This window comes from Sus scrofa, chromosome 15, assembly GCF_054392235.1.
Source record: "Sus scrofa isolate SSC_HxYL_T2T_F1_AM1 chromosome 15, Sscrofa_HxYL_maternal_Yorkshire_Landrace_v2.0, whole genome shotgun sequence".
In the NCBI taxonomy this organism is placed as follows: domain Eukaryota; kingdom Metazoa; phylum Chordata; class Mammalia; order Artiodactyla; family Suidae; genus Sus; species Sus scrofa.
In genome coordinates, this window is record NC_139397.1 from 35,712,704 (window position 1) to 35,740,330 (window position 27,627).

At 34.6% G+C, this 27,627-nt stretch overlaps 1 protein-coding gene across 13 annotated transcripts in view; it reads left to right on the plus strand.

Annotated features, from left to right (window-relative positions):
• Positions 1 to 27,627, plus strand: part of DPP10 (dipeptidyl peptidase like 10) — a 1,405,335-nt gene that overhangs the window by 1,073,430 nt on the left and 304,278 nt on the right. For 12 of the 13 annotated variants that reach the window (XM_085001430.1, XM_085001433.1, XM_085001436.1 and 9 more), the window contains one exon: positions 10,706 to 10,780. In XM_085001430.1, the coding sequence (XP_084857556.1) occupies positions 10,706 to 10,780 (75 nt within the window). Of the gene's footprint in view, positions 1 to 10,705; positions 10,824 to 27,627 lie in introns of all 13 variants that reach the window. The other variant, XM_085001442.1, reaches the window with a different exon arrangement.

Here is a 27,627-nt window from a genome sequence, read left to right on the forward strand (position 1 = left end):
ACACACTGAAGTTCAAACTAAAAATCTGAATCTTATTATTCTTTGATTTCTCAAATTAATTGTATATTCAGATTATCCCGCTGAATTGCCTTATTCTGTAAATTCTGTTGTTTGTACCCTGTATCTATTATAATCTCATGTTAAAATCAGAGTACATAGACAAATATTTTAGCATACTAAAGAATGCCAAGTGGTAAATGATAAAGGTGAGGTAAAAAGCATTAATTAACTGAAAAGTATTAGTATGTAATTAACATGAAAAACTCTTCCAATTTAACTGAAAAAAGCAAAATATATGAATATACTGTTCAAAAAGAAACATCTATCCTTGATAAACAAATAAATAAATGCTTAACATATTTCACAAACAGAAAAATGGTGGTCAACAAAGGGATCGTATTTTGCACCTACCCCATTGGCAAAGTTAAACTCTGAATTTGCAAAGAATTGGAAAGAATGTGGAGAACAGGTCTCTTACACCTTGTTAGTGGGAGTGAAATTTGTGTTTCTACTTAGAGTAATAGTTTTATTATTTTGCATCAAGTAGAACAGTAACATGTCCTACAACCCACACATTTATCCTTGGGTATTTATACCAGAAGGAAGAACATGGTTCCACATGTGCCTCAGGAAACAGGAACACAAAAGTCCGTTCAGTCATAGTTTCAAACAACTGCTGTTCCCCTCAGCTGAGCTTAGAGTCTATTAATAGATATTTCTGATAATGTAAACAATAAAGATGAACTTTAACATTGGACCATTGAAGCACAAATTTAATAAAGGAAAACTCAAATTTTAAACGAATTTACTCTGGAAATTATTTTTATATCCTTGAGTTTCTGGTGAATATCTAACTCCGTTTGGTTTTATGTATATATATTTATATAATATATTAATATATTTGTATATATTTGCCTAAATGACATATTTTTTAGTCTTAGTTGGTTTTGAACTTTTAAGAGTGGCATCAGGCAGTCCATGAAATTCTTGTATGTCCTTTTATCACAGCATTCTGTTACTGATTCATGCATATTTATATTTAGCTGTAGTTCACTAATTTTTATATGATATTCCATTCTTTTATGCTATCTTCATTTTACATTGCTTGTCATTATTTTCATATATTACCAAATATTTGTTTTTTATCTGATATTCAAGTTTAACTGGGCATCTGTATTATTATTGGCTAAATCAATTATGAATGACACTTTTTCAAGAGACAAAATTTATTAATAATCTAATTTTGTGCATTCAACATCCATTTAGATAAAAATAAATAAATGCTATATTTATATACAATAATTTAATCAAAAATAGAAAATAGGAGAAAATAGATATCAAATTTGGTACTGTTGGAGAATATTTCAGAATATATTAAATCTCAACAAATAAATTTCTTTCTAGTTGCTAACCTATATTCTCTCTTGTTTTCAGGATTATTAATTGTAATGCTAAACTAATGATGTCAAATAAGTTTTAAATGGGTCTTTGATCTGTAAGAAAAATTGATCACCTCTCAAGAAAATTGAATCTTTACTCACTAGTATTTTCCTAATTTTTCTCATTTTAAAGCAGATTCAACCAGGTTAAAATTTAATTTTTTATAAAGCAATATTGTTCACTACATTTTCTCTTCTTTTTAAAAATACAAAAATTACAAAGTTCTTAGTAGCCATCTCCTGGCCTATGCCAGATATAAAATTATATTACTGATACAAATACTTCAAATATCCATATCATATTTTAAAATATTAACTCTGTTAATTATGTCTACTCTCTAATATTTACCTGATGCAATATCACAGCAACAATGAACTTAAGTAATTTTCTACTGCATAAATCTGGTCAACTTATCTTGCAAGCGTTATATTGAACAAATTATATTAGGCCATGATTAGGAAAACTTATACAGAAATTCTAACATGATATTTTTTAGACTTCATAACTTTGAACTTCTTTCTATATACTATATTCTTTATCACATTGCATTTAGTGCATTACATTTTTTGTCTGAATGTAATAGCACAATTTAGGAGAAAAATATGTTTGAAATATTGTGATTAGAAAACATTGAGACAATTTGAAGAATCAGATTAGCATAACTGAACTTCAATGGAATGATTTGCATAAATATGCAATTTACAATATCCCTTAACTTCTTTCTCCAGCCTATGCTTTACTAATATGCTTTACTAATTTGTTGTATTTTTGAATGGCAGAATACTGACATTCTTCTCAAAGTCACCTTGCTGGCCCTGTTCGTTTGTTTTTTTTTTAAGTTATTAATAGAATGTAAAGGCCATTTGTTTTCATATTCCATTAAAAATAAAAAAAACTTAAAGGTTTTAGTATACAGACTCAGATGCAAATCAATATGATATTAATTTGGCTGTTCACACTTACTGAACAATAGATATATGTGAGGCATTCTTCATGGGCTAGTAAGAACTAATTCAATAGTCCTAGAAATTGTCTACTCGTACTATGACATTTTCTGCATTGAAGGGTTTTGTTTGTTTGTTCATTTGTTTGCTTTGCATTTTAGGGCTGCATCTGCAGCATATGGAAGTTCCCAGGATAGGGGTTGAATCAGAGCTGTAGCCACTGGCCTACACCACAGCCACAGAAAAGTGGGATCCAAGCTGCATCTGTGACCTACACCACAGCTCCTGGCAATGCTGAATCTTTAACCCACTCAGTGAGGCCAGGGATTGAATCCATATCTTCATGGATTCTAGTCAGATTTGTTTCCATTGTGCCATGAAGGGAACTCTGTTTTTTTGTTTGTTTGTTTTAATAAAATAGTCAAGTATCAATAAAATGTGTGTTGCCAAAATAAAAAAAAAGAGACCATCTATTAAGTTTATACAACATGAATGTCCTAGCTATCACAAAGTAATATAATTCAAGCACTTGTGCTAAGTAGTTGTGTAGCTAAGAAAAGTGAACATGAAAAAATAAAAGGTGTGATTTTTTAAATCTTTGCAAATAAGTGCAGTTATGGCTATGACAAAACCTCATGGCTTTATTTAGAGCTGCAGGATAAAAAACAATCTATTTGCCTCTTCCTCGTTCCTTCCATTTGTGGTCAGGCAGAGCAAGAGAGCCATCTTTGGGATCACATAATTGACTGCAATTTTATCAGCCTTCTTTTCTACCTTCTCTTGATCTTCTCTTCCTTTTTATTCTATATAGTAACCATTCCCATCCGCCCATCCATTTAAGGTCAACTGGCTTTGTAAAATCTTTCCTGATGCTCATTCCATGATCATTTAAACCCTGTGGGAGATAACCCCTATGGGATATCCAATAGGGGGTCTTGGATAAAAGAAGCTTCTTTATAATATACAATTCATCACATATTTGAAAAATTAATGTTTTATTTTTCCAGAATAAGAGAGACTTTACTAAACAAGTAAGTCAATAAACTAAAAGATTAGGTAATGAGGAAAGTTATAGCCAAATAAATTAAACATAAGTGGTGCTGTGTTGTGTGTGTATGTGTGTATTGGGATTTTTTTTTTTCTTTTTTTGCTATTTCTTGGGCCGCTCCCACGGCATATGAAAGTTCCCAGGCTAGGGGTCTAATTGGAGCCATAGCCACCAGCCTACGCCAGAGCCACAGCAATGCAGGATCCAAGCCGCGTCTGCAACCTACACCACAGCTCATGGCAACGCCGGATCGTTAACCCACTGAGCAAGGGCAGGGACCGAACCTGCAACCTCATGGTTCCTAGTCGAATTTGTTAACCACTGCGCCACTACGGGAACTCCTGTATTGGGATTTTGATTGGGTGAGAGAGAGCAGGAAAAAAAGACCAGAGGCCCTTCCAAGATGTACCTTCTTGTTTTCATAATTCTACATTATTGAAAATGTACCCACGTACATTTAAAGACTTAGTGGGTTCTCCAATTCAAGTCCTTGGAGCAGTATTTTTTTCCAAATATATATGCATAAACATATTTTTATCACCAGCCTGTTATAAGATCTAGAAAATTACTCATCTGGGAGTTTCCACTATGGTACAGCTGGTTAAGGATCCGATTTTGCCACAGCCGTTGCATAGGTCACGGCTGCACCTTGGATTCATTCCCTGGCCCAGGAACCTCCATATGTCACAGGTTTGGCCAAACAATAAAAAAAAAAAAAAATTCACCTGAACTGTACAGTTCTTATGTATGTGTCTTTTCTCAATATTAAGGTAAGCAAGTCCTCTTACCAGTGTTTGTTGGTTTTAACACAATCTCTTATTCTTCTCTTGCTCTAAGTCTTTTCACAGCCTTAAGCCTTACAAATGCATATTTTATATTTTTCTGGCACTTCTGACATTTAAGTTTGTGTTTAATGATTACTTGTCATGATATTCAATATCTGACATCTTGGAAAACCATCATTATCTATTTTTACTTCTAGATATAATGTTTTCTGACAAGAATGAATCATTGTAATGGAGCCTCTTAATAGGGACATTACTGTGGCAATAGATGTAAGTTGAGATTCTAAACAACCTAGAACAATCATGAAACAGTGATCCATGATTAGAAGAACTATACATATAATTATATACACACGACTCCGAAGAATCACTTGTGCTGCAAAGGACAGGGAAGGCTTAAAGGGGCAGAATTAGAAAGATCTTTGAGAGAAATATTGCTTGAATAGGGAGCGGACAGAGGTGAGGGTGTTAACAGCAGGCGAAGCAGGTTGGACAATAGTTTAAAGGAAGAACCCATTTAAAGAATAAAAGCAATAGTAAGCATCACTCATAATAACTGTGTTGTTACTGATCAACCCATAGAAGAACATGTTTAAGTTTTGCTCCTTTTGTTTGATGGGAGTGAACTTGCATTCAATGTAAACTTTCATCTAGTACTCCATAAAACTGATTTAAGATGACTCTCCCAGATAATATCTCTTAAACTCCAGGCTTTTGTACAAAACTCTTGAAAACCCCCTACTATATTATAGGAGTTATAACCATGGCATATCTAAAATTGGTATGTCTAATTTTTTTTTTCAAAATATGTCTTTTTTTTTTTTTTTTTTGCTTTTTCCCAACTTAGGTTGTAGTAGCAACATTTTCCCTGGGATAAAAATGTGAAAACCCAAAAGTGTTTTGTATACTTTCTTCTTTCTCAGTCCTCAGATTTAATCATTAAATTCTTTTGTTTTTATCAGCAATCTCCCTTGTATATGCTCCTTTATGCCCTTGCATCTTCCTTAACTTCTTGACTTTGCTTGTCAGGGTTGTCATAAGAGCCTCTTTCCAGATCTCATTGACCGCAAGATGTCATCAGATGTAACTCATTTTCCACCCAACTGCCAGAAAAGTAATTCTAAATTCTAATCAGATTTTGTTGCTTCCTTGGCTTTAAATATCTTGGAGAATAGACTCCTGGTTGCCAAGGGGGAGGGAGCGGCATGGATTGGGAACCTGGGGTTAATAGATGCAGACTATTGCCTTTGGCATGGATAAGCAATGAGATCCTACTGTGTTGCACTGGGAACTGCATCTAGTCACTTATGATGGAGTATGATAATGTGAGAAAAAAGAATCTATACGTGTATGTGTAACTGGGTCACCATGATGTACAGTAGAAAATTGACAGAACACTGTAAACCAGCTATAATGAAAAAAAATCATTATATATGAAGGAAAAAATAATTAAATGTCACCATTCATGAAAACAGTAATTAGCTCTGTCATATCCGTGTTGATGGTAACATATGCATAATACTACCATTAATCCGCGGGGCTGACCCTACCTCTCTAGGAATCTTTTTATGTTACATGTATATTGTTTAAAGGTTGTTCTCCTAATGTACTCTGCAATTTTATTTAACTGGGAAATACCAGATCATGAGGTTTTCACCTACCACCAAGTATATGAAAAAATATGCCATTATTTTCCTTAAATCTCATTTCTCCTTCCCTCTTCTTTAAATTTCATTTTCTGCTTCCTCTATCCTTATGACAGTGATTGTTTTACCAAATTTTGATTACTTTACCAAAATTTAGCAAACTAGCAGCCCTAGGCAGAGTCTGGTACCCAAGTATATTTCAAAGTATTGGTCTATAATTTTTAAACCATGAGATTATAAATTAAAATCTTTTCTAACTTATCTTGAAAAAGATTTAAGGTTAGAAATACTGTATACACTTTACTATAAGATAATGGTTATTTTAAGCTTAGGGGTTACTTCCCCTTCTAGACAGCTTGACTACTCCATCTGTCCTCAGTTTATCTAGACAGCTCCATTCTTCCACTGAAACCCACTCTTTTAAGGCGTCTGGATTTTGGACCTCTGCTCTACCATAGACAAATAGTACTTTTCTTATCATGTGAGATGGGAAAGATTCTAATGACATTGGCTTTCAACTTTGTAGCACCTTCAGTGTTTGCTATGGTGTTCACCATACTTTGAATGTTCAATAAATTAGTTTTGGTATGATCGAATGACATACACAAATGAGGGTCTAGAAAATCTTCCCAAGCTGCCTGAAAGCATGTATTTGTTTCTCAACTTGATCAAGTATCTTGTCTTCCTTGTTAATTTGTTTAGTTAATCATCTATACTTTTTTTCCTTTTTATCCCACCTTGCTTGGCTTTATTGAACATTCTTGGATCACAGAGTTCACACATTGTAATGTCTTTTGTCTGAGACTGCACTAGCAAGCATCCCTTGGCAAATAATACCAATAAACACCTATAGAAAATATTCTGCATCCTTTTATTGCAATATTAATTAACTGATTAAGTATGTAGGTAACATAATAGTATTATTGGCAGTTATAAACTTTCCCAAACACTAATTTTAGGCCATATCATGTAGACTCAATTGGTACTACATTAATGTTTGTAATTAGGCTCGGGATAGACCAAAGTGTCTCTGGTGGCTGCTAGGAAGAATTAATCTCCCAGATCCAACCAATGATGACATTAATAGCTTAATAGTAAGAGGGATTTGCCTGAGATTTCCAGTGTCTCTTGACTTATTCATGTATCATCAGCAAGTCTCTTTGCAGCACCACCTGTGCACAACGCTCTAAATTCAGAGAAGTTTTCAGCAGCTTGGGTCTCTGAAAAGGTATTTGGAAAGTTTCCCAGGTTGTATGCTGCATAAGCTGGAGGCAGTATAGTGATAATTAATAAAGTGCCAGACTAGATAATTGTAGGAACTGTAAAAGATACTAAAATGTTGTTACCAGAGGCACAGATGCACCTGTGAATGTGTGAAGTTAATTTGCGCGGGCAACATCACATGAGAGAGGATGGGGAAAAGGGAGGTGAGATGTTCCTTAAATAATCCAGACTTCAGAAAGGGTAGCGCTCTAAAAGAGAAACAGAGAAAGGAAAAAGGGGACGGAAGAAAGAAGGAAAGAAAGAGAGAAATGGAGGAAGAAAGGGAGGGAAGAAAGGAGGGAAGAAGAAAGAAAGAAAAGAACCTCTTGCTGGTGAGATAGCTAAGAGCTAATGTAAGGAGTTCCTCCTGTATTTTTCACTATGTATGCTTCTCTGTGACCTTGAAAAAATTATGATTTGTGGTATTAGAGTTTTCTTATCCCCATAGTACTATAATTATGGCATTACCTTTTTAATAAATTTTAAATAATAAACCTCCCCTTCTCATGTAGAAGTATACCTTCTGATACTGCAGAGTTGAGAGAATGAATTTGTGTTCTCTGGGTCACCATAAATTCCCCACAGACTAATATCTGTCGTTTCAATATGAGTTAAGGAGAGAAAAAGAAAGGGTAAGGATGAGGATACCTACCTTAAATTTTTGTCAGGGGGTAGGTTATTAAGTACTATAAAATTTAAAGCAATTTATAGAGCTTGTAATGGATGATATAGATCAATGGAAGCTATACCATATCTTTGTTGTGGTTATTTTCATTATTACTGAATGGCTTTTTAAAAAACATGAAAAGCAGGCATGGTTTAGTGGGCTAAGAACCCAACTAGTATCCTTGAGGATGAGGATTTGATCCCTGGCCTCACTCAGTGAGTTAAGGATCCGATGTTGCTGTGAGCTGTGGTGTAGGTCACACACGTGGCTCAGATCTGAGGTTGTTAGGGCTGTGGCATGGGCCAGCAGCTGTAGCTCTGATTCAACCCTTAGCCTGAGAACTTCCATATAGGTGTGGCTCTAAAAAAAATGAAAAGCAATCCTCGAGTTGAATTATTGCCAATAATTACTCTGACCTTCTAAAGTGGACAGTTCTTGATGGATGTAGATAGGCAACACCCCTTTTAAATGAACATTACCATGTAAAAGTTTTTTTTCCCAGAGCACTCCATTCCCATGATATCTGGATCAGATATTAACAAACCAGGCTATTTCAACAACAGTTCTCTGGGTGACTTAAGCTCAGTTTATCCTGATACAAACTACCCAGGGTTAGTGAAGACCTCATAGGTTAAGGACCTCAGATGGTAACTTCAGTTCCTGAGACCAGAGGTTACTTACATTTTATCCTACATGGTTACAAATTTGGTGGTTCTCACAATCCCCCTTCAGATTTGATAATTTGCTAGAATGACATGTTTTATTATAAAGAATACAAATGAAAAGCCAGATGAAGAGGTAAATGGAATGAGTGGAGAACGGTCCTCAGTACAGTCTCTCTCAGTGGAGTTAGGATGTGCCCTGCTCCTGCTACACATTTCTTTATTTTTATTTTTATTGTCATTATTCTAGGAGGTGGATCTGAGAAGATGTTGTTGTGGTTTATGTCAGAGTGTTTGGCCTATGTTTTCCTCTAAGAGTTTTATAGTATCTGGTCTTATATTTAGGTCTTTAATCCATTTTGAGTATATTTTTGTGTATGGTATTAGGAAGTATTTTAATTTCATTCTTTTACATGTGGCTGTCCAGTTTTCCCAGCATGACTTATTAAAGGGGCTGTCTTTTCTCCATTGTATGTTCTTGCCTCCTTTTTCATCGATTAGTTGACTGTAGGTACATGGTTTCAATTCTTGGCATTCCATTCTGGTCCGCTGATCCATATTTCTGTTTTCGTGTCAGTACCATACAGTTTTGATGACTGTAGCTTTGTAGTATATTCTGAAGCCAGGGGGCCTGATTCCTCCAGCTCCATTTTTCTTTCTCAGGATGGCTTTGGCTATTTTTGAACTTTTCTGCTTCCAAACAAACTGTAACATGTTTTGTTCTTGTTCTGTGAAAAACATCCTTGGTAATTTGATAGGGATCACATTGAATCTGTAGATTTCCTCAGGTAGTATAGTCATATTGATAATATTGACTCTTCCAATCCAGGAGCATGGTATATCTTTCCATCTATTTGTGTCATCTTTGATTCTTTCATCAGTGTTTTATGGTTTTCAGAGTACAGGTCTTTTGTCTCTTTAGGTAGGTTTATTCCTAATTATTTTGTTCTTTTTGATGTGATGGTAAATGGGATTGTTTCCTAATTTCTCTTTCTGATCTTTCATTGTTAGTGTATATTAATGCAGTCAATTTCTGTGTTTTAATTTTTATCCTGACACTTTGCCAAATTCACTGATGAGCTCTAATAGCTTTCTGGTAGCATCTTTAGGATTTTCTAGGTATAGTATTATGTCATCTGCAAATAGTGATAGTTTTACTTCTTCCTTTCCAATTTGGATTCCTTTTATTTCTTTTTATTCTCTGATTGCCATGGCTAGGACTTCCAAAACTATGTTGAAAAGTAGTGGTGAGAGTGGACATCCTTGTCTTGTTCCTGATCTCACCTCAAATTCTTTCAGCTTTTCACCATTGAGAATGATGTTTGCTGTGGGTTTGTCATATATGGCCTTTATTATGTTGAGGTAGGTTCCCTCTATGCCCACTTTCTGAAAGGTTTTTTTATCAGAAATAGGTGTTGGACTTTGTCAAAAGCTTTTTCTGCATCTATTGAGAGGATCCTATATTTTTTATTTTTCAGTTTGTTAATGTGGTGCATCACACTGATTGATTTGAGGATATTGAAGAACACTTGTGTTCCTGGGATAAATCCCACTTGATCATAATGTACAATCACTTTAATGTATTCTTGGGTTCAGTTTGCTAGTATTTTGTTGAGGATTTTTGCATCTGTGTTCATCAGTGAAATTGGCCTGTAGTTTTCTTTTTTTGTGTGGAGTCTTTGTCTGGTTTTGGTACCAGGGTGATGGTGGCCTCATAGAATGAGTTTGGGAGTCTTCCTTCATCTGCAATTTTTTGGACCAGTTTCAGAAGGATAGATGTTAGCTCTTATCTAAATGTTTGGTAGAATTCACCTGTGAAGCCATCTGGTCCTGTTCTTTTGTTTGTTGGAATTTTTTTAATCACAGTTTCAATTTCATTACTTGTAATTGGTTCATTCATCTTTTCTATTTCATCTTGGTTTAGACTTGGAAGATTGTACTTTTCTAAGAATTCGTCCATTTCTTTTAGGTATTCCTATAATGAAATATTAACAATCTTTAAGTGATAACATGTAGCAGATATGTACTAGCAAATTTTTTCTTAATGAAATGTCTAATATAGTCTCTCTAAGTTTTTATATCTTTCTTATAATCATATATATGTACTTGCATGTACATATTTATTATAGGAATGAGAATGACTATTTACAATATTGAGAAGGGAGATCTTTTTTATATTTACATATCCAAAGGTATGCTAATGCTTCTGTTATTAAGCTTTTTAAGATAACTGTTTGTTTTCATTTCTAGGTAACCTTTAAAGCATCAAGACATTCAGTTTCACCAGATCTAAAATACGTTCTTCTGGCGTATGATGTCAAACAGGTAAAGGAGTGATCTTCTTTGAAAAAAAAATTTTTGTTTCCTTGTGGTGCATTCAGGTGATAATTCATAGTTTTCCTTGGTCATCTACTCAACTAGAGAGAATTTACCATAATCAGTAGCTGCAGGTGAATACTGATAACTAATATTGAACAAGAGATTTTTCGCGACAGTGTCCTGTCTTCTAAATCTAGCTAGGAAATGATTGGAACCATCTGCCTGGTGCCTGTGCTGATCCAAGTCTATCTATTTTAGAGGAGTGTGTGGAAGAACTTTGCAAATCCCAACAAATGGGGCTGTTGACATTTCCAGGGTAAGCCCCTGAGGATTGTATGTATATGCAGATTATGAGGTTTTCTAATGTCTGTGCCCTAAGCTGCATTGTGTATTTTGGAAAAGGACTGGTGAAAACATGGTTTTATTTTATGTTTGAAGGATTATTTGGTGGTATTTGAGTATAAGCTTTGTGGTTGTAGAAAATTCTGAAATTGGGACAAGGAAGGGAGTGAATTCTGCACCAATAAAATATTCTAGTTGCAATTAGTGTTTCATTATTCCATGTCAGCTCTATAGCACAATTAGAGCAATATGATGGTTGTTGAGTATTTTGTACTTAGATGTAATTCGCACAGTTAAAAAGCAAAGTAAATATCAAAAAAGCAATTCAGCAGATTAGTTTCTGTAGGAAATAAATGATTGGAAATTATTCAAGAAAGTTTTGTGTGCTTTAAGGCACTCAATAAAAATTTATGGACTTAAAGCAGGAAGCCTCATATAATGCATTGAAAGCCTCTGAGCACAGGAAATTTTACAGTTGAAAGAAACTTCTATTTGATAGTTTTAATCTTCTGAAATATGCATGTGCTACATTTTTAGACAAGTTTATTTTTCTTATTTAAAATAATTAATTTACACTACAAAAGGCAGAGAGATTGTAATCAAAGATATATTTTCCTATTATAAATTTTGGCCATTTTCCTTTACCTTTGTTCTGTGTTCTCTCTATTCATTGAGATTTTGAAAATCACATGTAATAGTAGGAGAAGTGTTTGTGTTGTATAAACAAAAATATTACAGTGTCCCTAAGTTTTCAAAATGATATTCATTTATCTGAAGAGTTTTAATATAAAATGACTTTGATATTAAAATAACAAACTTTAAAAAAATCAGGTTTCAGCAGCTACAGTAATTAAAACTATGTGGAACTAGCAAAGGGATGGACACATAGATCAATGAAACAGAATAAAGAATCCAGAAATAGATCCACACAAATCTGCCTAACTTATTTTTGACCAAGTGCAAAACAATTCAATGTAAGAAAGATAGTACTTTCAATAGCTGGTAGTTAAGCAGTTGGACATCCATAGGCAAAATAAACTAAAAAAAAAACGAAAAAAGAAATACGCAGACCAAATCCTCACAGTATATAAAAACTCAAAATGCATTATGTAGTTCAAGTTAAAATTCAAATCTATAAAACTTTAGAAAACAAAAACATAGGAAAAAATCTTTGCTAGGAAAAGATTTCTCAAAATGTGTATCAATTAGATCACTCTTACCTGCTCTGGAATATAATATATGAAATTAGATTAACTTTGGGCATTTTTTCATTTATGAATTTTTGCATATTTTTGCAAATATGTCAGGATTATGTGAAAATATAATTAACACCAATGACATATACCTATAGACTGGCCTTAATAGTCCCCCTTTCAAATTTTTGCTTACTTTCAGAAAGGATAAAGATACTTTATGACATAGTTTCTGGAAGTGAGAGGTTGCTTTTACTTTAATAAGTAAAAAATGATCAAGTGAAATTTCACAGTCTTATACCACTTTATTCTTATATTCTTATTTGTTCATCATCTATTAGGTACAAACTATTGGGCACAACACTTTGCAGGGTGTATGTGTCTGTATCTGTGTGTGTGTGCCTATGTACACACAAGATTGAACAGTCTCCTTCAAGAAACATATAATCAGGTAGAGGTGATGTGATGCAAACGCTTATATCCACCACATGCAGCACTGAATGATGTGTCATGGGAATGGCAGTATTCAATAATAGAAAATGCTCTCATTCAAGATAAGCATGTTAGAGCAGGAAGCACATGTTCAGTTCTGAAAGTCAAATAATTGAGGATGATTAGAAAAGCATTCCAGGTATTCAGACTATAGGAGACTTAATGGAAGCAACATTAAGCCTTTGAAATATAATAGAATACAGATAGACTGATTAGAATTACTGAAGTTGAAACTGTGATCAGGGAGTTCCTGTTGTGGCTCAGCGGTAATGAACCTGACTGGTATCCATGAGTGCACGGGTTTGATCCCTGGTGTTGCTCAGTGGGTTAAGGATCTGGCATTTCTGTGAGCTGTGGTGTAAGTCACAGATGTGTCTTGGATCTGGGGTTGTTGTGGCCATGGCATAGGCCAGCAGCTACAGCTCTGATTTGACCCCCTAATCTGGGAACTTCCATATGCCTCAGGTGCAGCCCTAAAAAAAATGATTAAAAACCTTCCAAAAAACAAAAGTCCAGGACCAGATGGCTTCACAGACAAATTCTGTCAAACATTTAGGGAAGACTTAACATCTGTTTTTCTGAAACTCATCCAAAAGTTGCAGAGGAAATAACATTCCTAAGCTCATTTTATGAGGACATTGTCAATCTGATACCAAAACCAAAGATACCACACACACACACACACACACACACACACACACACACACACACACACACAAATTATAGGACAATATCACTGATGAAGGACACAAAAATTACCAAACCAAAACTAACAATACATTCAAAGGATCACATACCATGATCAAGTGGGATTTATCCCAGGAATACAAGAATTATTTAATATCTACAAATCAATTGGTTTGATACACCACATTAACAAACTGAAGAATGAAAACCATATGGTCATATCAATAGATTCTTAAAAAGGTCTTGACAAAATTTAACACCCATTTATGACAAAAACTCTGTAGAAAGTGAGCATCAAGGGAATCTTCCTCAACATAATAAAGGTCATTTATGACAAACCCACAGCTAAAATCATGCTCAGTGGTGAAAAGCTGAGAGCATTTCTGCTAAGATCAGGAACAAGTTAAGGGATGTCCACTCTCACCACTTTTATTCAACATAGTTTTGGAAGTTCTAGCCACAGGCAATCAGAGAAGAAAAATATACAAAAGGAATACAGATTGTAAAAGAAGTAAAATTGTTGCTGTTTGCAGATGAAATGATACTTCTCATAGAAATCCTAAAGACTTTACTGGAAAATGCACTAATGAATTAGGTAAAGTTGCAGGATACAACAGAAATCTCTTGCATTCCTATACACTAACAACAAAAGACCAGAAAGAGAAATTAGGGAAACAATCTTATTTACCATCACATCAAAAAGAATAAGATACTTGGGAGTAAACCTACCTAAAGAGGCTGAAAACTTGTACTCTGAATACTGTAAGACACATATGAAAGAATTAAAGATTGCAAAATCAAATAGAAAGATATACCATGCTCCTGAATTGGAAGAATCAATATTGTCAAAATGACTATACTACCCAAGAAATCTACATATTCAATGCAAACTTTATCAAAGTATGATGGCATTTTCCACAGAACTAGAACAAGAAAAATAAAATTTGTATGGAAGCACAAAAGACCCTGAATATCCAAAGCAATCTTAAAAAAGAAAAATGGAGCTGGAGGAATCAGGCACCCTGACTTCAGCCTATACCACAAAGATATAGTCATCAAAACAGTAGGATACCAAAACAAAAACAGACATATAAATCAGTAGGACAGGATAGAAATACCAGAAACAAAGCCATGCACATAAGGGTAATAAATCTATAACAAAGGAGGTTAGTTATACAATAGATAAAGGGCATTCTCTTCAATAAGTAATGGCTGGGAGAACTGGACAGCTACATGCAATAAAATGAAATTAGAATACTCTCTAACACCATAAACAAAAATAAACTCAAAATAGATTAGAGACCTAAATATAAAACCAGGTACTATAAAACTCTTAGAGGAAAACATAGGTAGAACACTCTCTGACATAAATTGCAGCAATATCTTTTTGAATCCACCTCCTAGAGTAATTCAAATAAAAATAAAAATAAACAAATGGGGCCTAATCTTTGTTAAAAGTTTTAAACAGCAAAACATGCCATTAAAAAGATGAAAAGACAACCCACAGAATGGGAGAAAATCTTTGCAAACAAAGAGATTAATCTCCAAATTATTGAAACATCTCATGAAGCTACATATATATATATATGTGTACATATATATAGCATAAAATAATGGCATTTTCAGCAACACAGACCTAGACATTATCATACTAACTGAAGTCAAAGAAAGGCAGATATCATATGATGTCCACTTATATATTGAGTCTGTAAAAATGATACAAAATATCTTATTTACAGGACAGAAACAGATGCAAAGATTTGAAAATCAAACTTACGGTTAGGAACAGGGAAACATTGGGGGGAGGGATAAATTCAAAGTTTAGGATTAACATATACACGCTATTATATATAAAATAGATGGGTAACAAAGACCTGATGTTTAGCACAGAGAACTCTACTCAATATTCCATAATAATGAGAAAATAAGCCAAAAAAGAGTGGGTATATGTATATCTAATTCACTTTGCACTTGTGACTAACATAATATTGTAAGTCAACTATACTCCAATTTTTTAAAAATAAAATCAGATTGTGAAATATATTTAAAAAAAAACCTCTGAGGTATAGTGATCAATTCAGACTGGCCCACAGGTTGAAAATTTATAAGGAAAAACAAACCTATAAATCCTGTTGAGCCCAAATCAGAAAGAGCTTAGTAGAAACCATTCTGTCCTATATGGTTTACACTGAGACAGATATTTGGAATCATTGATAGTTTTAGAGTAATTCAATACCATCCTTACCCTGTATGTCTGTCATATGTTTGTACACACATATAATACCAATTAACAAAAACAATCATACAAAATCCACCCAACCAAATATAACCACTAATATTGTTTTTGTGTGTTTTATTCCTTTTATCTCCTTTTACGTATAAAAGTGGAGAAACAGAAATCATCATTAATTAAACATTGTTTTAGGCAGACACCATAATCCTGATTTAAAAGAGGAGAAAAGCCAATCTCAGGAAAGCTGGAAAATGGAGGATCAGGCAGATTTAGACATTTACCCAGGGTCTTTCAATTAGTAAGTAATAGCTGCACAACTAGCAAATTGGATTGTACAGTGAATAGTTTTTATCTTCATTATATGGCAGATGAGCTGAACTAGAAAAAACTCAAAGTCAGGATTCCAGTAATTTACAGATTGTCCCTTTTGTTGGACTTGAGTTGTTTCCATGTTTAAAAAATATTTTGGTAGTTTTAACTATGTTACAATGAGATTGGCGGCATCTCTTCAGCATTAGAACAAAGGTTTGATCCCTGGCCTGGCACGGTGGGTTAAGTATCCAGCATTGCTGCTGCTGCATTGTAGGTCATAACTGAGGCTTAGGTCTGATCTTTGGCCCAGGAACTCCATATGCCTTGGGATGGCCAAAAAAAATTTTTTAAATTTTAAAAAAGTTGAAACTATTTTTGAGTAATGCCCTCTTTTCTTGAATTAGTATTTTTATGGGATTTATTTCTATAGATGGAATTTATGAGTGAAAAGATATAGAAAATAATTAATTGAACTGAAACGCACAATAATTTACACAAAGTTAACTATTTTATAATTTTTTCTTTTGTATACTTTATGCATAAACATTCATTTTATCTTATTTGCAATTTTTTATGGTGATAAGTAATCAAAACCTCTCTTTCTGATGATCATAATAATGGAAAGACGTAGCTTTCAGAAGAGTGAGTGTATTCATAGCCAGTCTTCCCAGGGGAAAAAAAATCCAAAGAAATATTTTTGATGTATTGTTAGAAAACTGAGAGTTCCTGCTCTAGCAGTGGGTTAAGAATCCAGTTGCAGCTTCTTGGGTCACTGTGGAGGTGCAGGTTCTATCCAGGGCCAGCACAGTGGGTTAAAGGATCCAGTAATGCCACAGTTGTAGTGTAGGTTGCAGCTGTGACTCAGATTCAGTCCCTAGCCTGGGAACTACATATGCTGCTGGTATGGCCATAAAATTAAAACAAAATAAAACAAAGAAAGAAAGAGAACCACCCAACACAATGAGCTGTTTCATGGATGTCATACACACAGCCTGTTTTTTCATGACTATAATGAAAGAGGGGGGAGATATGAACACATTTCAAACTTAATCAAATTTGCTCTCCTAAAAAATTTCCTAGTATAGAAAATCATGTGATAATAATTCTGCCTCCAGGATTCTGTGAGAACAGCTATACAGAGCCTGGCAGTGTTATTTTAGAGTTGGGGACGCTTGCTGGAGAGAGCTAATTTAGTTTTCTTTCCCTAGTGATGTCCTTGATTTGAGTAAAATGTCAATAATTAATGTAGGCCAAATTTATAAAGTGTCTTCAAGATCAACAACTGAGTTTTTCTATGTGTTATCTGTGGGCTACCAGTTTTGAAATGCTTTATTCAGAGCTTAGGTTGATATAATTATGTCTAAAGTTTGAAGAATATGATTCTGACTTCTTTCTTAGCTCTTTATATGTTAACTGTACTATTTTAACAAACAATACTACAATGATCCGCAGTTATAGCATCCATGGTTATAAAGTAATTGTAATTACTAATATAGGGTTATAGACAGTTTTTGAAGATTCTATCAAATTGGATGGTAAATAAATAATATAAAATATAAACCATTTTATAAAAAGTCCTTACAAAAGTCCTTTGCAAAGAAGTAATATTTACTTTTTTATCAAAACCGTTTATTGAACTTAGGTTGAGTCTTTTCTCTTGAGATTTATGATGATTAATCAATTTTAATATCATAATCTGAAGACTATTTCCTTCATGCAAATTATTTGTACTCCAAATATCCAAAAGGTAAATTCAAGAGTTCTCTGGTGGTCCAGTGGGTTAGGATCCAGAGCTGTCACTGCTTTGTCTTGGCTTGCTGCTGTGGCCATGGGGTTCAATTCCTGGCCTGGGTACTTTGCCATGCTGCAGGCATGACTAAAAAAAAAAAAAAAAGGATAATTTTAATATAGTGGTTGCTTTTCTTCTTCTATCCAGGTTAACATTTCTTATACTTTGGGCCTATAACATGGTTCCTAGGTGATTCTTTCGCTCAATACAATGTTTTGTGCTTATTGTCTATAGGAATCTATAGACAGATCAAGATGAATGAATAATAATTTGGAGAATCTTAACAGTGTGGAAAAGACTCTAAGAAACATTCCCAACAAGGGAAAATGAGGTAGATAAGTGGGCAAAAGAAGAAGAAAACTCATTTATGATTAGAAGGAAATATGAGTCTTGCTATGGGGAAGTAGAGACTGAATGTTTTAGAAGATTGCCTTGCTGCTGAGCATTTTGGGGTGATCTTGTGAACCTTAAGAGTGTAAGAATGATATTTATTGCCATCACCGCTTTCCAAAAGGAGAAGTCTGCTGGGGATGGTAGACCTCAAGCCTGGCTACCCCTGCTGAAGTGCCTTAGTGATGGCTGGGAATCTTTTTAATAGTTTGATTTTTTTTTAATACCCAGACTACTTGTCATAATTGCAGAAACTTTCTGTCATTTGTAGGCATCTCACTCAGTGACCCTGTTTACAACAGAAAGTGACTTCAAAGCAAAAAACAAAACAAAAACAAAAACAAAAAAAAAACTTGTAAAACTTCAGGTGATGTCCCTGAAATGCTGGAGAAAGGGGCAAGGAATTGGATAATCTTTAACATTTCCCTCTTTTTTTTTTTTTCCCAAAGAAGATAGTAAACTTGCATGATCAAGGAGAAGAGAAAAAAAAAAAAAAAAAACAAGTCTCATCTCCTCTATCCAGATTGTTTATCCAACAATTTCGTAGGATATAACAATACTTGAGAGAAATATTTCTAAAATAAAGGACATATGTTCTGTATTATTAGACCAAAGAAAGAGAACTCACTAAGCATTCTTCACCTTGGCTCATGGCTATCTTTATGAACACGGATTCCTCTAAAATAACTCAACAGGAGTTTTTCTGCCTGCTTTCTCACATGGGCATCCTTGTCTGAAGGATGGGGTAAGGAAGAATGAAAAGTTTGGAGAGAAATAAAGTAGTGTATGCTTTCACTTATATGTAGAATTTAAAAAATACAAGTTTGTAAAGATAGAATAAAATGGTCAGTACCAGGAGATAGCAGGTGTGGAAACAGGATGTATGTAATTTTAGGGGGCAAACTTGCAAGGAGTATTAAATAAGCCTTAGAAATAAAATGCACAGTACAGTGAAAATAGATAGCAATATCATGTTATAATTCTCAAACTTGCTAAGAGACTAGATAGACCTTTATTTATTCCAGCTACTAAAATGAAAGTACAATTACGTTAACTTGATAGAGGTGCTAGTTATAGCTACAATGGCAGTCAAATTACAATGTATAAATTAACATGTACTCAGTAAATTTACACAATGTTATAGGTCAAGCATATTTCAATTAAAAAGCATCCTTTTACATTTAGGATAAGCAAGGAGGTCCTGCTGTATAGCACAGGGAACTAGATCCAATCACTTGTAATAGAACATGATAGAAGATAACATGAGAAAAAGAATGTGTATATATGCATAGCGGGTCACTTTGCTATACAGTAGAAATTAACAGAACACTGTAAATCAGCTATAATAAAAAAATTAAAAATAAAGCATCCTGGAAATGAGGGTAGGGGAGGATAATATGTTTACATCATCTCCTATTGGAGGGCATGCCTTAGCCCTAGCCGGTTTTCCTTTAAACACTTTTGTTCCTTTTGATTAATTTTCCACACTCAAGCTAAACTGGTATATATGTTGTCATTATCTGTTTAAAATATTCCTAAGGCTTCTTAGGATAAAAAAAAAAATCATAACACAGTCTCCAGAGCCCTGCCTGCCTTTTAACCTCACCTTCCACAACCCTGCTTGTTCTCAGCACTTCTGGGCTTTCCTGCAGGACCTTGAAATACCATTCCCCTCCCCTCACAGGGCTCTCACTAGTCTTCAGACTGGAGGAAGTTCCTTCCCCCTTTTCTTCATATTGATTATTTTTACTTATTCTTTAGATGCCAACTCAGTCATACTTGCCTTAAACTCAGGACTGTCTCAGAACCTCTCTGATTTTGTCAAATTTCCCTATTATAAATTTCTTGGTATTCTCCCTCCTCTTTGCAGAATTTATCACAACTTGAACTGTGTCTGACACAATGCCTGACAGTGTTACTAAAAAAAAAAAAAAGAAAGAAAAAGAAAAGAAGAAGAAATAGACATCATTTACAATTTAAACCAGAACATAGAGCAAAGCTTTCCTTAAAGTGAAGGCAAAGATAAGTTACCCTTCTCTATGCCTTTATGGCATCTGGTACATCTTTACATCTCAGTATTCCTGTCATTGTATTGAATATGCCCATTTATGTGTACACCTCTTTGACTCAACTATAAGACCCTTAATGTCAAGAACTTTATTTCATTCATTGTAATGTCCACTGAGTCTTCTGCAGTGAATAGCACATAGTAAACACTTAGTCAATGTTTGTGGAACTAAAACAGTGATTCTCAATCTTGGCTGCAAATCAGAATCACCTGGAGGGTTTTAAAAATTATTAATGCTTAAATTTCACCCTGCAGAAATCCTGATTTAATTGCTCTGGGATATAACCCAAACATTGGAGTTTTAAAAACTCCCCAGGAGTTGTAATGTTAGCCAGGCTTTTAGACTGCTGAATTTAAGTGAACTGGTCTCTTCTGCCTATTGAAGGCTTTTCAGATTTCCAACAAAGGAAAGACAAGAAATAAAGATAAAACTACCTGCTTTTTATACTGCACCTACTTGGGCCAAAGTCTGTACTTGTATATCTTCATCTCATCATTTTTCCTTACAGCAGTTGATGCTATTTTATTAATGAAAATACAGGGACAATGGAGATTCCAAAATGTGAATAATATGACTCAAGATTTTTTCTGGATCAGTAGTTCTCACTATATGTTCCCAGAATTGTAGCGCCAGGATATCCTAAGAATTACTAGCAATGTAAATTATTGGATTCTGTCCAGATCCACTGAAATAGAGATTATAGAGATAGGGCCCAGGATCTATGGGTAACAAGCCATTTGGATGATTCTGGTACAGCTCAAGATCGAGAACCACCTATTCAGAGGAACTGATTCCTTAAAATCCCAGAGCTCCTCCTGGGAAAAAGACCTTAAGCAGCAAGAATTTAATCATGTAAATGGCTGTGATCTAAAGAAAATATCATTTAAGAAAAAGGAGCTATTTTTTTCTTTAGTATTTCAAAATACTTTAATCCTGAATGTAGTATTTTTCTATTCCTTTCTGACCTTGACCATTGGTCTAACTTCATTTACCCTTCCAGTTTGATGCTTAATCTGTAATATTATAAATAGATATGGCTTAGTTTGGAATGCATGGAATTTGAAGGGAAATAAACAAGTTTATATTCAAGCTATCCATACTTAAATATTTGGTTGAGGTGTAACCTGAATACAGGAGCAAGCACATATGGATGGTCTGATAAAGTGTTACAACTAAGTACATTCCTGTAACTATCACACAGATCAAGAAGCAAAACATTCTTTCCTCCCCTCTAGTCACTACCCACCTCTAGGGAGATAACTGTTCAAGCTTATAACAGCTTATACACACATATATATTATATATATAAAATGTTTTTTTTTTAAATCCTTAATTTTTTCTATTTTATAAAGATTTTTATTTTTTAAATTACAGCTAGTTTACAGTGTTCTGTCAGTTTTCTACTGTATAGCAAGGTCACCCAGATACACTTCTATATAAGATTTAACTATAATTCTATCCGTATATAAATATAGATATATATATATGTGTATTTATATAGATTTCTACAGTATGTACTCTCTTGTGTGTATCTTCTTTTACTCAACGATAACTGAAATATGTCCACATTGTTTAATAGTTGGATAGTACCTTGTTTGTTTTCCCTACTCTATAGCATTCCATTGCACCTATCATTGTTTGCCTTCTTTATTGCTAACTGGACTATAAACACACACATGCACAAATGCATATATATGAACAGTAGATTTTTTTTTGTTGGATTATTTATTTTTTTTATTTTTTTATTTTTTTGTCTTTTTGCCATTTCTTGGGCTGCTCCCGCAGCATATGGAGGTTCCCTGGCTAGGAGTTGAATTGGAGCTGTAGCCACCAGCCTACGCCAGAACCACAGCAATGCGGGATCCGAGCCGTGTCTGCAACCTACACCACAGCTCATGGCAATGCCGGATCCTTCACCCACTGAGCAAGGGCAGGGATAGAACCTGCAACCTCGTGGTTAACCACTGTGCCACAACAGGGACTCCTGGATCATGTCTTTTCTATCTGTTACCCTGCTTCTTTTTCAGCATCTGTCTCAGAAATAGATTTTAGTAGAGGGAACAAACTTTTGCTGAGTACTTAAATAGTGCCTCTTAAAAGACCTACCAAAATCCTTACTCCTTAAGCAGTGATGTCATAATTTACAAAGTTAGGAGACTTGGAGACACTAACTAACTTATAGAATGACCCCACCTTCCAGTTGCAGAGCTGGGGTTCAATCTCCTCTTTCTAGGTCCAATACCCTTGGTCTTCTAATCATACTGCCATTTACATATCTTCGTAGATTTATTCTATAATATGGCATAATTATTTTTCCATTCATTTGCAAGTATTTCAACTGTATTCTAATTACATAATTATAAGACAAATGGAACTTATATTACATATAATTATTTTTAATACTCAAGTAGCATTTAATATATTTCTCCAGACTTATGCATTTTATTTTTTTATTTGCTGCTTAGAAGTGGTTTCTCAAAAATAGCCAACTAAATCACTGTTGGATACAGTTTGATATCATTAATGTGAAAATATTCCAGAGGAAGAAAAAAGTCTTGCAAAATATGATGCACTCTAGATTTTATGAAATCTCTGTCATTAGAATATTTGTGGTTAATAACTCATCTAACATTTGACATTTCCTATATCAAAGTTATTTTTCCTTTATTCTAAGTCACATTAAATCATAAATAGGTTTTTTTTTTTTTTTTTTTTTTTTTTTTTTGTCATTTTCAGGGCTGCACCTCCAGCATATGGAGGTTCCTAGGCTAGGGATCCCATTGGAGCTGTGGCTGCCGGCCTATGTCACGGCCACAGTAACACAGGATCCAAGCCATGTCTGCGACCTATGCCACAGCTCACGACAACGCCCGAGCCTTGACCTGCTGAGCAAGGCCAGGGATCAAACCTGAGTCTTCATGGATACTAGTCAGGCTCATTAACTGCTGAGCCATGATGGGAACTCCCATAAATAGTTTTAACTCTTTAAATGAAATTTGTTTTTTATATTATTCCAACATACTTGACATGATTAGTCCACTTAAATTTTTAGCAATTGCATTTTAAGTTGTTACTGAAAAGTCAATAGTGTTTATATAGGATATATAAAGCAAATAATAAATAGAAACATGTATTTTAAAAAATTCTAAAGTTAATACTTATTTATGGTTTTCTTATTGTTTGGGTTAACAATGCACATTAAATAGACTAATGGATGGTTCAATTAACTTTATTTTACCTTGCCAACAACCTTATGATGTCTTATGTTTGGGATCAGAAACTTTATATCTACTGTGGTTTAGGTATAATTAGAACTGTCCTTTATGCATAATGGGACATATATCCTCATGAGAATAAGCTCTTTCTAAATAGAAAAGCCAAAAAAATGAATGAATCTTTAAACCGTGTCTAACAAAAGGAACAAATCAATTACACATGTGATACAATCACCCTGTCGATGTCTGTCCTCCAAAGTGAATGCTTTGCAGAAGAGCAGTCTTATTCTCTAGAGTTAGATGCATTCACTTCAATTTATGTTTCTACTAGTCTGTAGCTCTGTAGACAAGACCCTATTTATGATAAATATCTATTCTAACTAAGATAATCACTGTAACATGTATCCTGCATGTACTACTGCCTGAAAAAGTAACACTTCTCTGGTGAATTATCTAATTAAATTCTGGGCTATAATACTTCAGTGCTTTACAATTACAGACACATATTTTAAGTCTGTGGGAGCATGTGATCTTGTCATAGGATTATCTAAGCTATTAAGATTCATACACTTGGGGATCACTAATATTTCTAATAATCCTATTGAAAAACTCAGAGAAATCACAGCCTAGGAAAGTGACGATATTCAAATGCATAGGACTTGGAGTTGACCCTGAGAGCCTCCTGCTTTCCAGGGCTCAGAGAATGCATCTTATTGGTCCTGTTTTTGTTGTCGCTGCTAAATGGACTTCCTAGTTAACCTCCTCCTTTTTAAGAGAGATAATAAGGCATGAAAAAAATTAACCTCAACTTTGCATTTTCTTCTTGGTTAAAGCAGAAGAATCTTAGGAGAGGAAGAAAAAGAAGGAAGGAAGGAAGGCTAAATTTTCAAAGACAGTATTTACAACTTTCCTTTTTGTAGTGGCTATTAGTGAATTTATCAGTGCATCACTAATTTGACCACACAATATTTATGTTATTTTTATTTTGATAATAATGTTAGGTATAGAGAATCTGAAAACACTGAAACATATGAAGTTGATTACAATGCCTGTATTTACCACTTTTACAGAAAACCACTATTAATTTATCTCAACCAAGTCTTGTTTTTGTCATAGATACCTATATCTTTTTTCCATTTATAGGCAAAATTATTACAATACTTTAAGAAATTATGCATTATCAAATATTGCCATACTAAGTGTTAAGATCTTGTTCAAGTAACCTAATGTGTAATCATCATAGCTTAGTAGCATAAAACAGTAACTTATAATCATGGATTCTGTTCATCTGGAAGGGCTCTCCTCTACCATTCACACTTGCATTCTCTTACGTGGTTGCTATCAGATGTTGGTTGGGGTTACAATCATCTGAAGGCTTGACTGGAGGTAGAGGATCTGCTTCCAAGTTGGTTCACTCACATAGCTGGAAGTTAATACTGGAAGTTTGACTGACAGCCTCAGTATTTCCTTATATGGACCTCTCCACAGGGTTACTTTATGTCCTCATTGCAAAGTAGCTGGCCTATTCCACAGTGGGTGATCCAAGGCAGCAAGGTGGAATCTCCCAAGACTTTTTGGATATAGTCATGTACCAGATAAGCCTTCACAACCACTATATTGTATTGGCTACATATATATTGACCCTATATTCTAGGGTCAGATATGATTCCAGGTGGAAGGGAGGTATTCTAGACTATGAAAATCAGGAGATGAGAATCATTATGTGTCACAGATCCTGAGAAGAAGAAATCAAATTGTATGACAGTTTTGGACAGTTCATCATGGAATCACTGGGGCACTAGCAGAGATAACATGCTGAATGCTGGTGAATGCTTCATCTTTGAAGCCAGCTAACTATCAGGAGAGTTCTGATTAATTAATATTGGTAAGAGACTCTGTCAGTGTATTGCGGCCTGTGTTAATGTTATTGTTCTTTTCTATTCAATATAATTAAACCAGTTTTAAATAATAGATAAAAATTACTTATAAGGGTTTAGAATGAGAGTTGATTTAGTAAACTATAGAACTAAGATTACACGGAGTTCCCGTCGTGGCACAGTGGTTAACGAATCCGACTAGGAACCATGAGGTTGCGGGTTCTATCCCTGGCCTTGCTCAGTGGTTTAAAGGATCTGGCGTTGCCGTGAGCTGTGGTGTAGGTTGCAGACGCGGCTCTGATCCTGCATTGCTGTGGCTCTGGCGTAGGCTGGTGGCTATAGCTCCAATTGGACCCCTAGCCTGGGAACCTCCATATGCCGCGGGAGCGGTCCTAGAAAAAAAAGCAGAAAGACCAAAAAAAAAAAAAAAAAGAAAAGAAAAGAAGTAAGATTACAGATTATCTAGAGGTGCTGGCCTAAGTCAACATGATAATTCAATTTATTAGTGGTTAGAGTGAATTGAATCATGGCTTTTATTTTAATAAGTGTTTCTTAAAATATAGGATGATGAACAGTAACTGGTATCCCAACCTAGGCATTTTTATTGATCATAAACTCAGTGTGAATTGAAACTGTCACATGAACTTTAAAAACAATCAACATATTTTTTAGGCTAAGTTAATATAATTAAACTACCTAGAAATGTACTGTCCAATACTGCAGCCACTGGCCATGTAGGCCAAATGAGCACTTGAAATGCAATTAGTTGAGATATATACTGTAAGTGTGAAATACACACCCTAAATTTTGAAGGCTTAGGAAAAGAAAAAAAGTAAAATAATAATAATGGGTCATATTCAAGATATGATAAAATAATATGTTGTAGTCATTAGGTTAAATACAATAGATTAGTATACTGATTTTCCTTTTTTCTCTTTTTTATTTTATTAATCATGCTACAAAAATTAAACTTTATGTAGTACTTGTATTATATTTCTCTTACTCGGTACTACTCAAAAACACAGCAGGTAAATATTCCACTGCTCTAAGTTCCAACTGGAAAACACTCATGATGCTGTAGCCAACTGGAGACTGTATAGGAGACAATCATAATTCTCAAAGTCTTAGAAACTATAGTGAAGGAACTAGATATATAGCTATGAATGGAGAAAACTTGGCAAAGTATGGGGAGAATAATAGATACCTTGAAGGGCCGTCACAGAGAATAGAAGTTAGATAATTTCCTGGTGTAAATGAAGGCCAACAATATCGCATGGCATCAGGAAGCCAGATTTGACTCAGCATAAAGCAGGTCTCTCTGCTACCATTTTTTATTAGATTCCACATGTTAGTGATCTCATGATATTTGTCTTTCTCTCTTTGCCTTTGCTTAGTATGATAATCTCAACAGAAACAGACTGAAAGATTTCAAAATCAAGCTTATGCTTACCAAAGGGAAAACGTTGGAGGGAGGGATAAATTAGGAGGTTGAGATTAACATATGCACACTACTATATATAAAATAGATAAGGAACAAAGACCTGCTATATAGCACAGGCAACTCTACTCAATATTCTGTAATAACCTATATAAGAAAACAATCTGAAAATGAATAGATGTGTGTATATGTAGAGCTGATTCACTTTGCTCTACACCTGAAATTAACACAAGATTTTAAGTTAGCTATACTCCAATTAAAAAAAAAAAATTCCTAACAGTTACTTGTTCAATGATACAGGGGCTAGAGTGGGAGGTAGCAAGCCTATGTTCTTTAGAAATTTCCAAATGGTAAAGAGATAAGTCTCCATTATAAGTATCATGAAAAGGTGTGTTGCACAGGTTAAACTGCATTGGAATAGCTACATTTAAACATCTTTCATTAATTGAAAAAAGATAACAGAGTCTTCTCTAAAACATCATACTGTAAAAACAGGAAGAGGAGTTCCCGTCGTGGCGCAGTGGTTAACGAATCCGACTAGGAACCATGAGGTTGCCGGTTTGGTCCCTGCCCTTGCTCAGTGGGTTAACGATCCAGCGTTGCCGTGAGCTGTGGTGTAGGTTGCAGACGCGGCTTGGATCCCGTGTTGCTGTGGCTCTGGCGTAGGCTGGTGGCTACAGCTCCAATTCAACCCCTAGTCTGGGAACCTCCATATGCTGCGGAGCGGCCCAAAGTTATAGCAAAAAGACAAAAAAAAAAAAAACAAAAAACAAAAAACAAACAAACAAACAAACAAACAAAAAAAACAAAAACCAG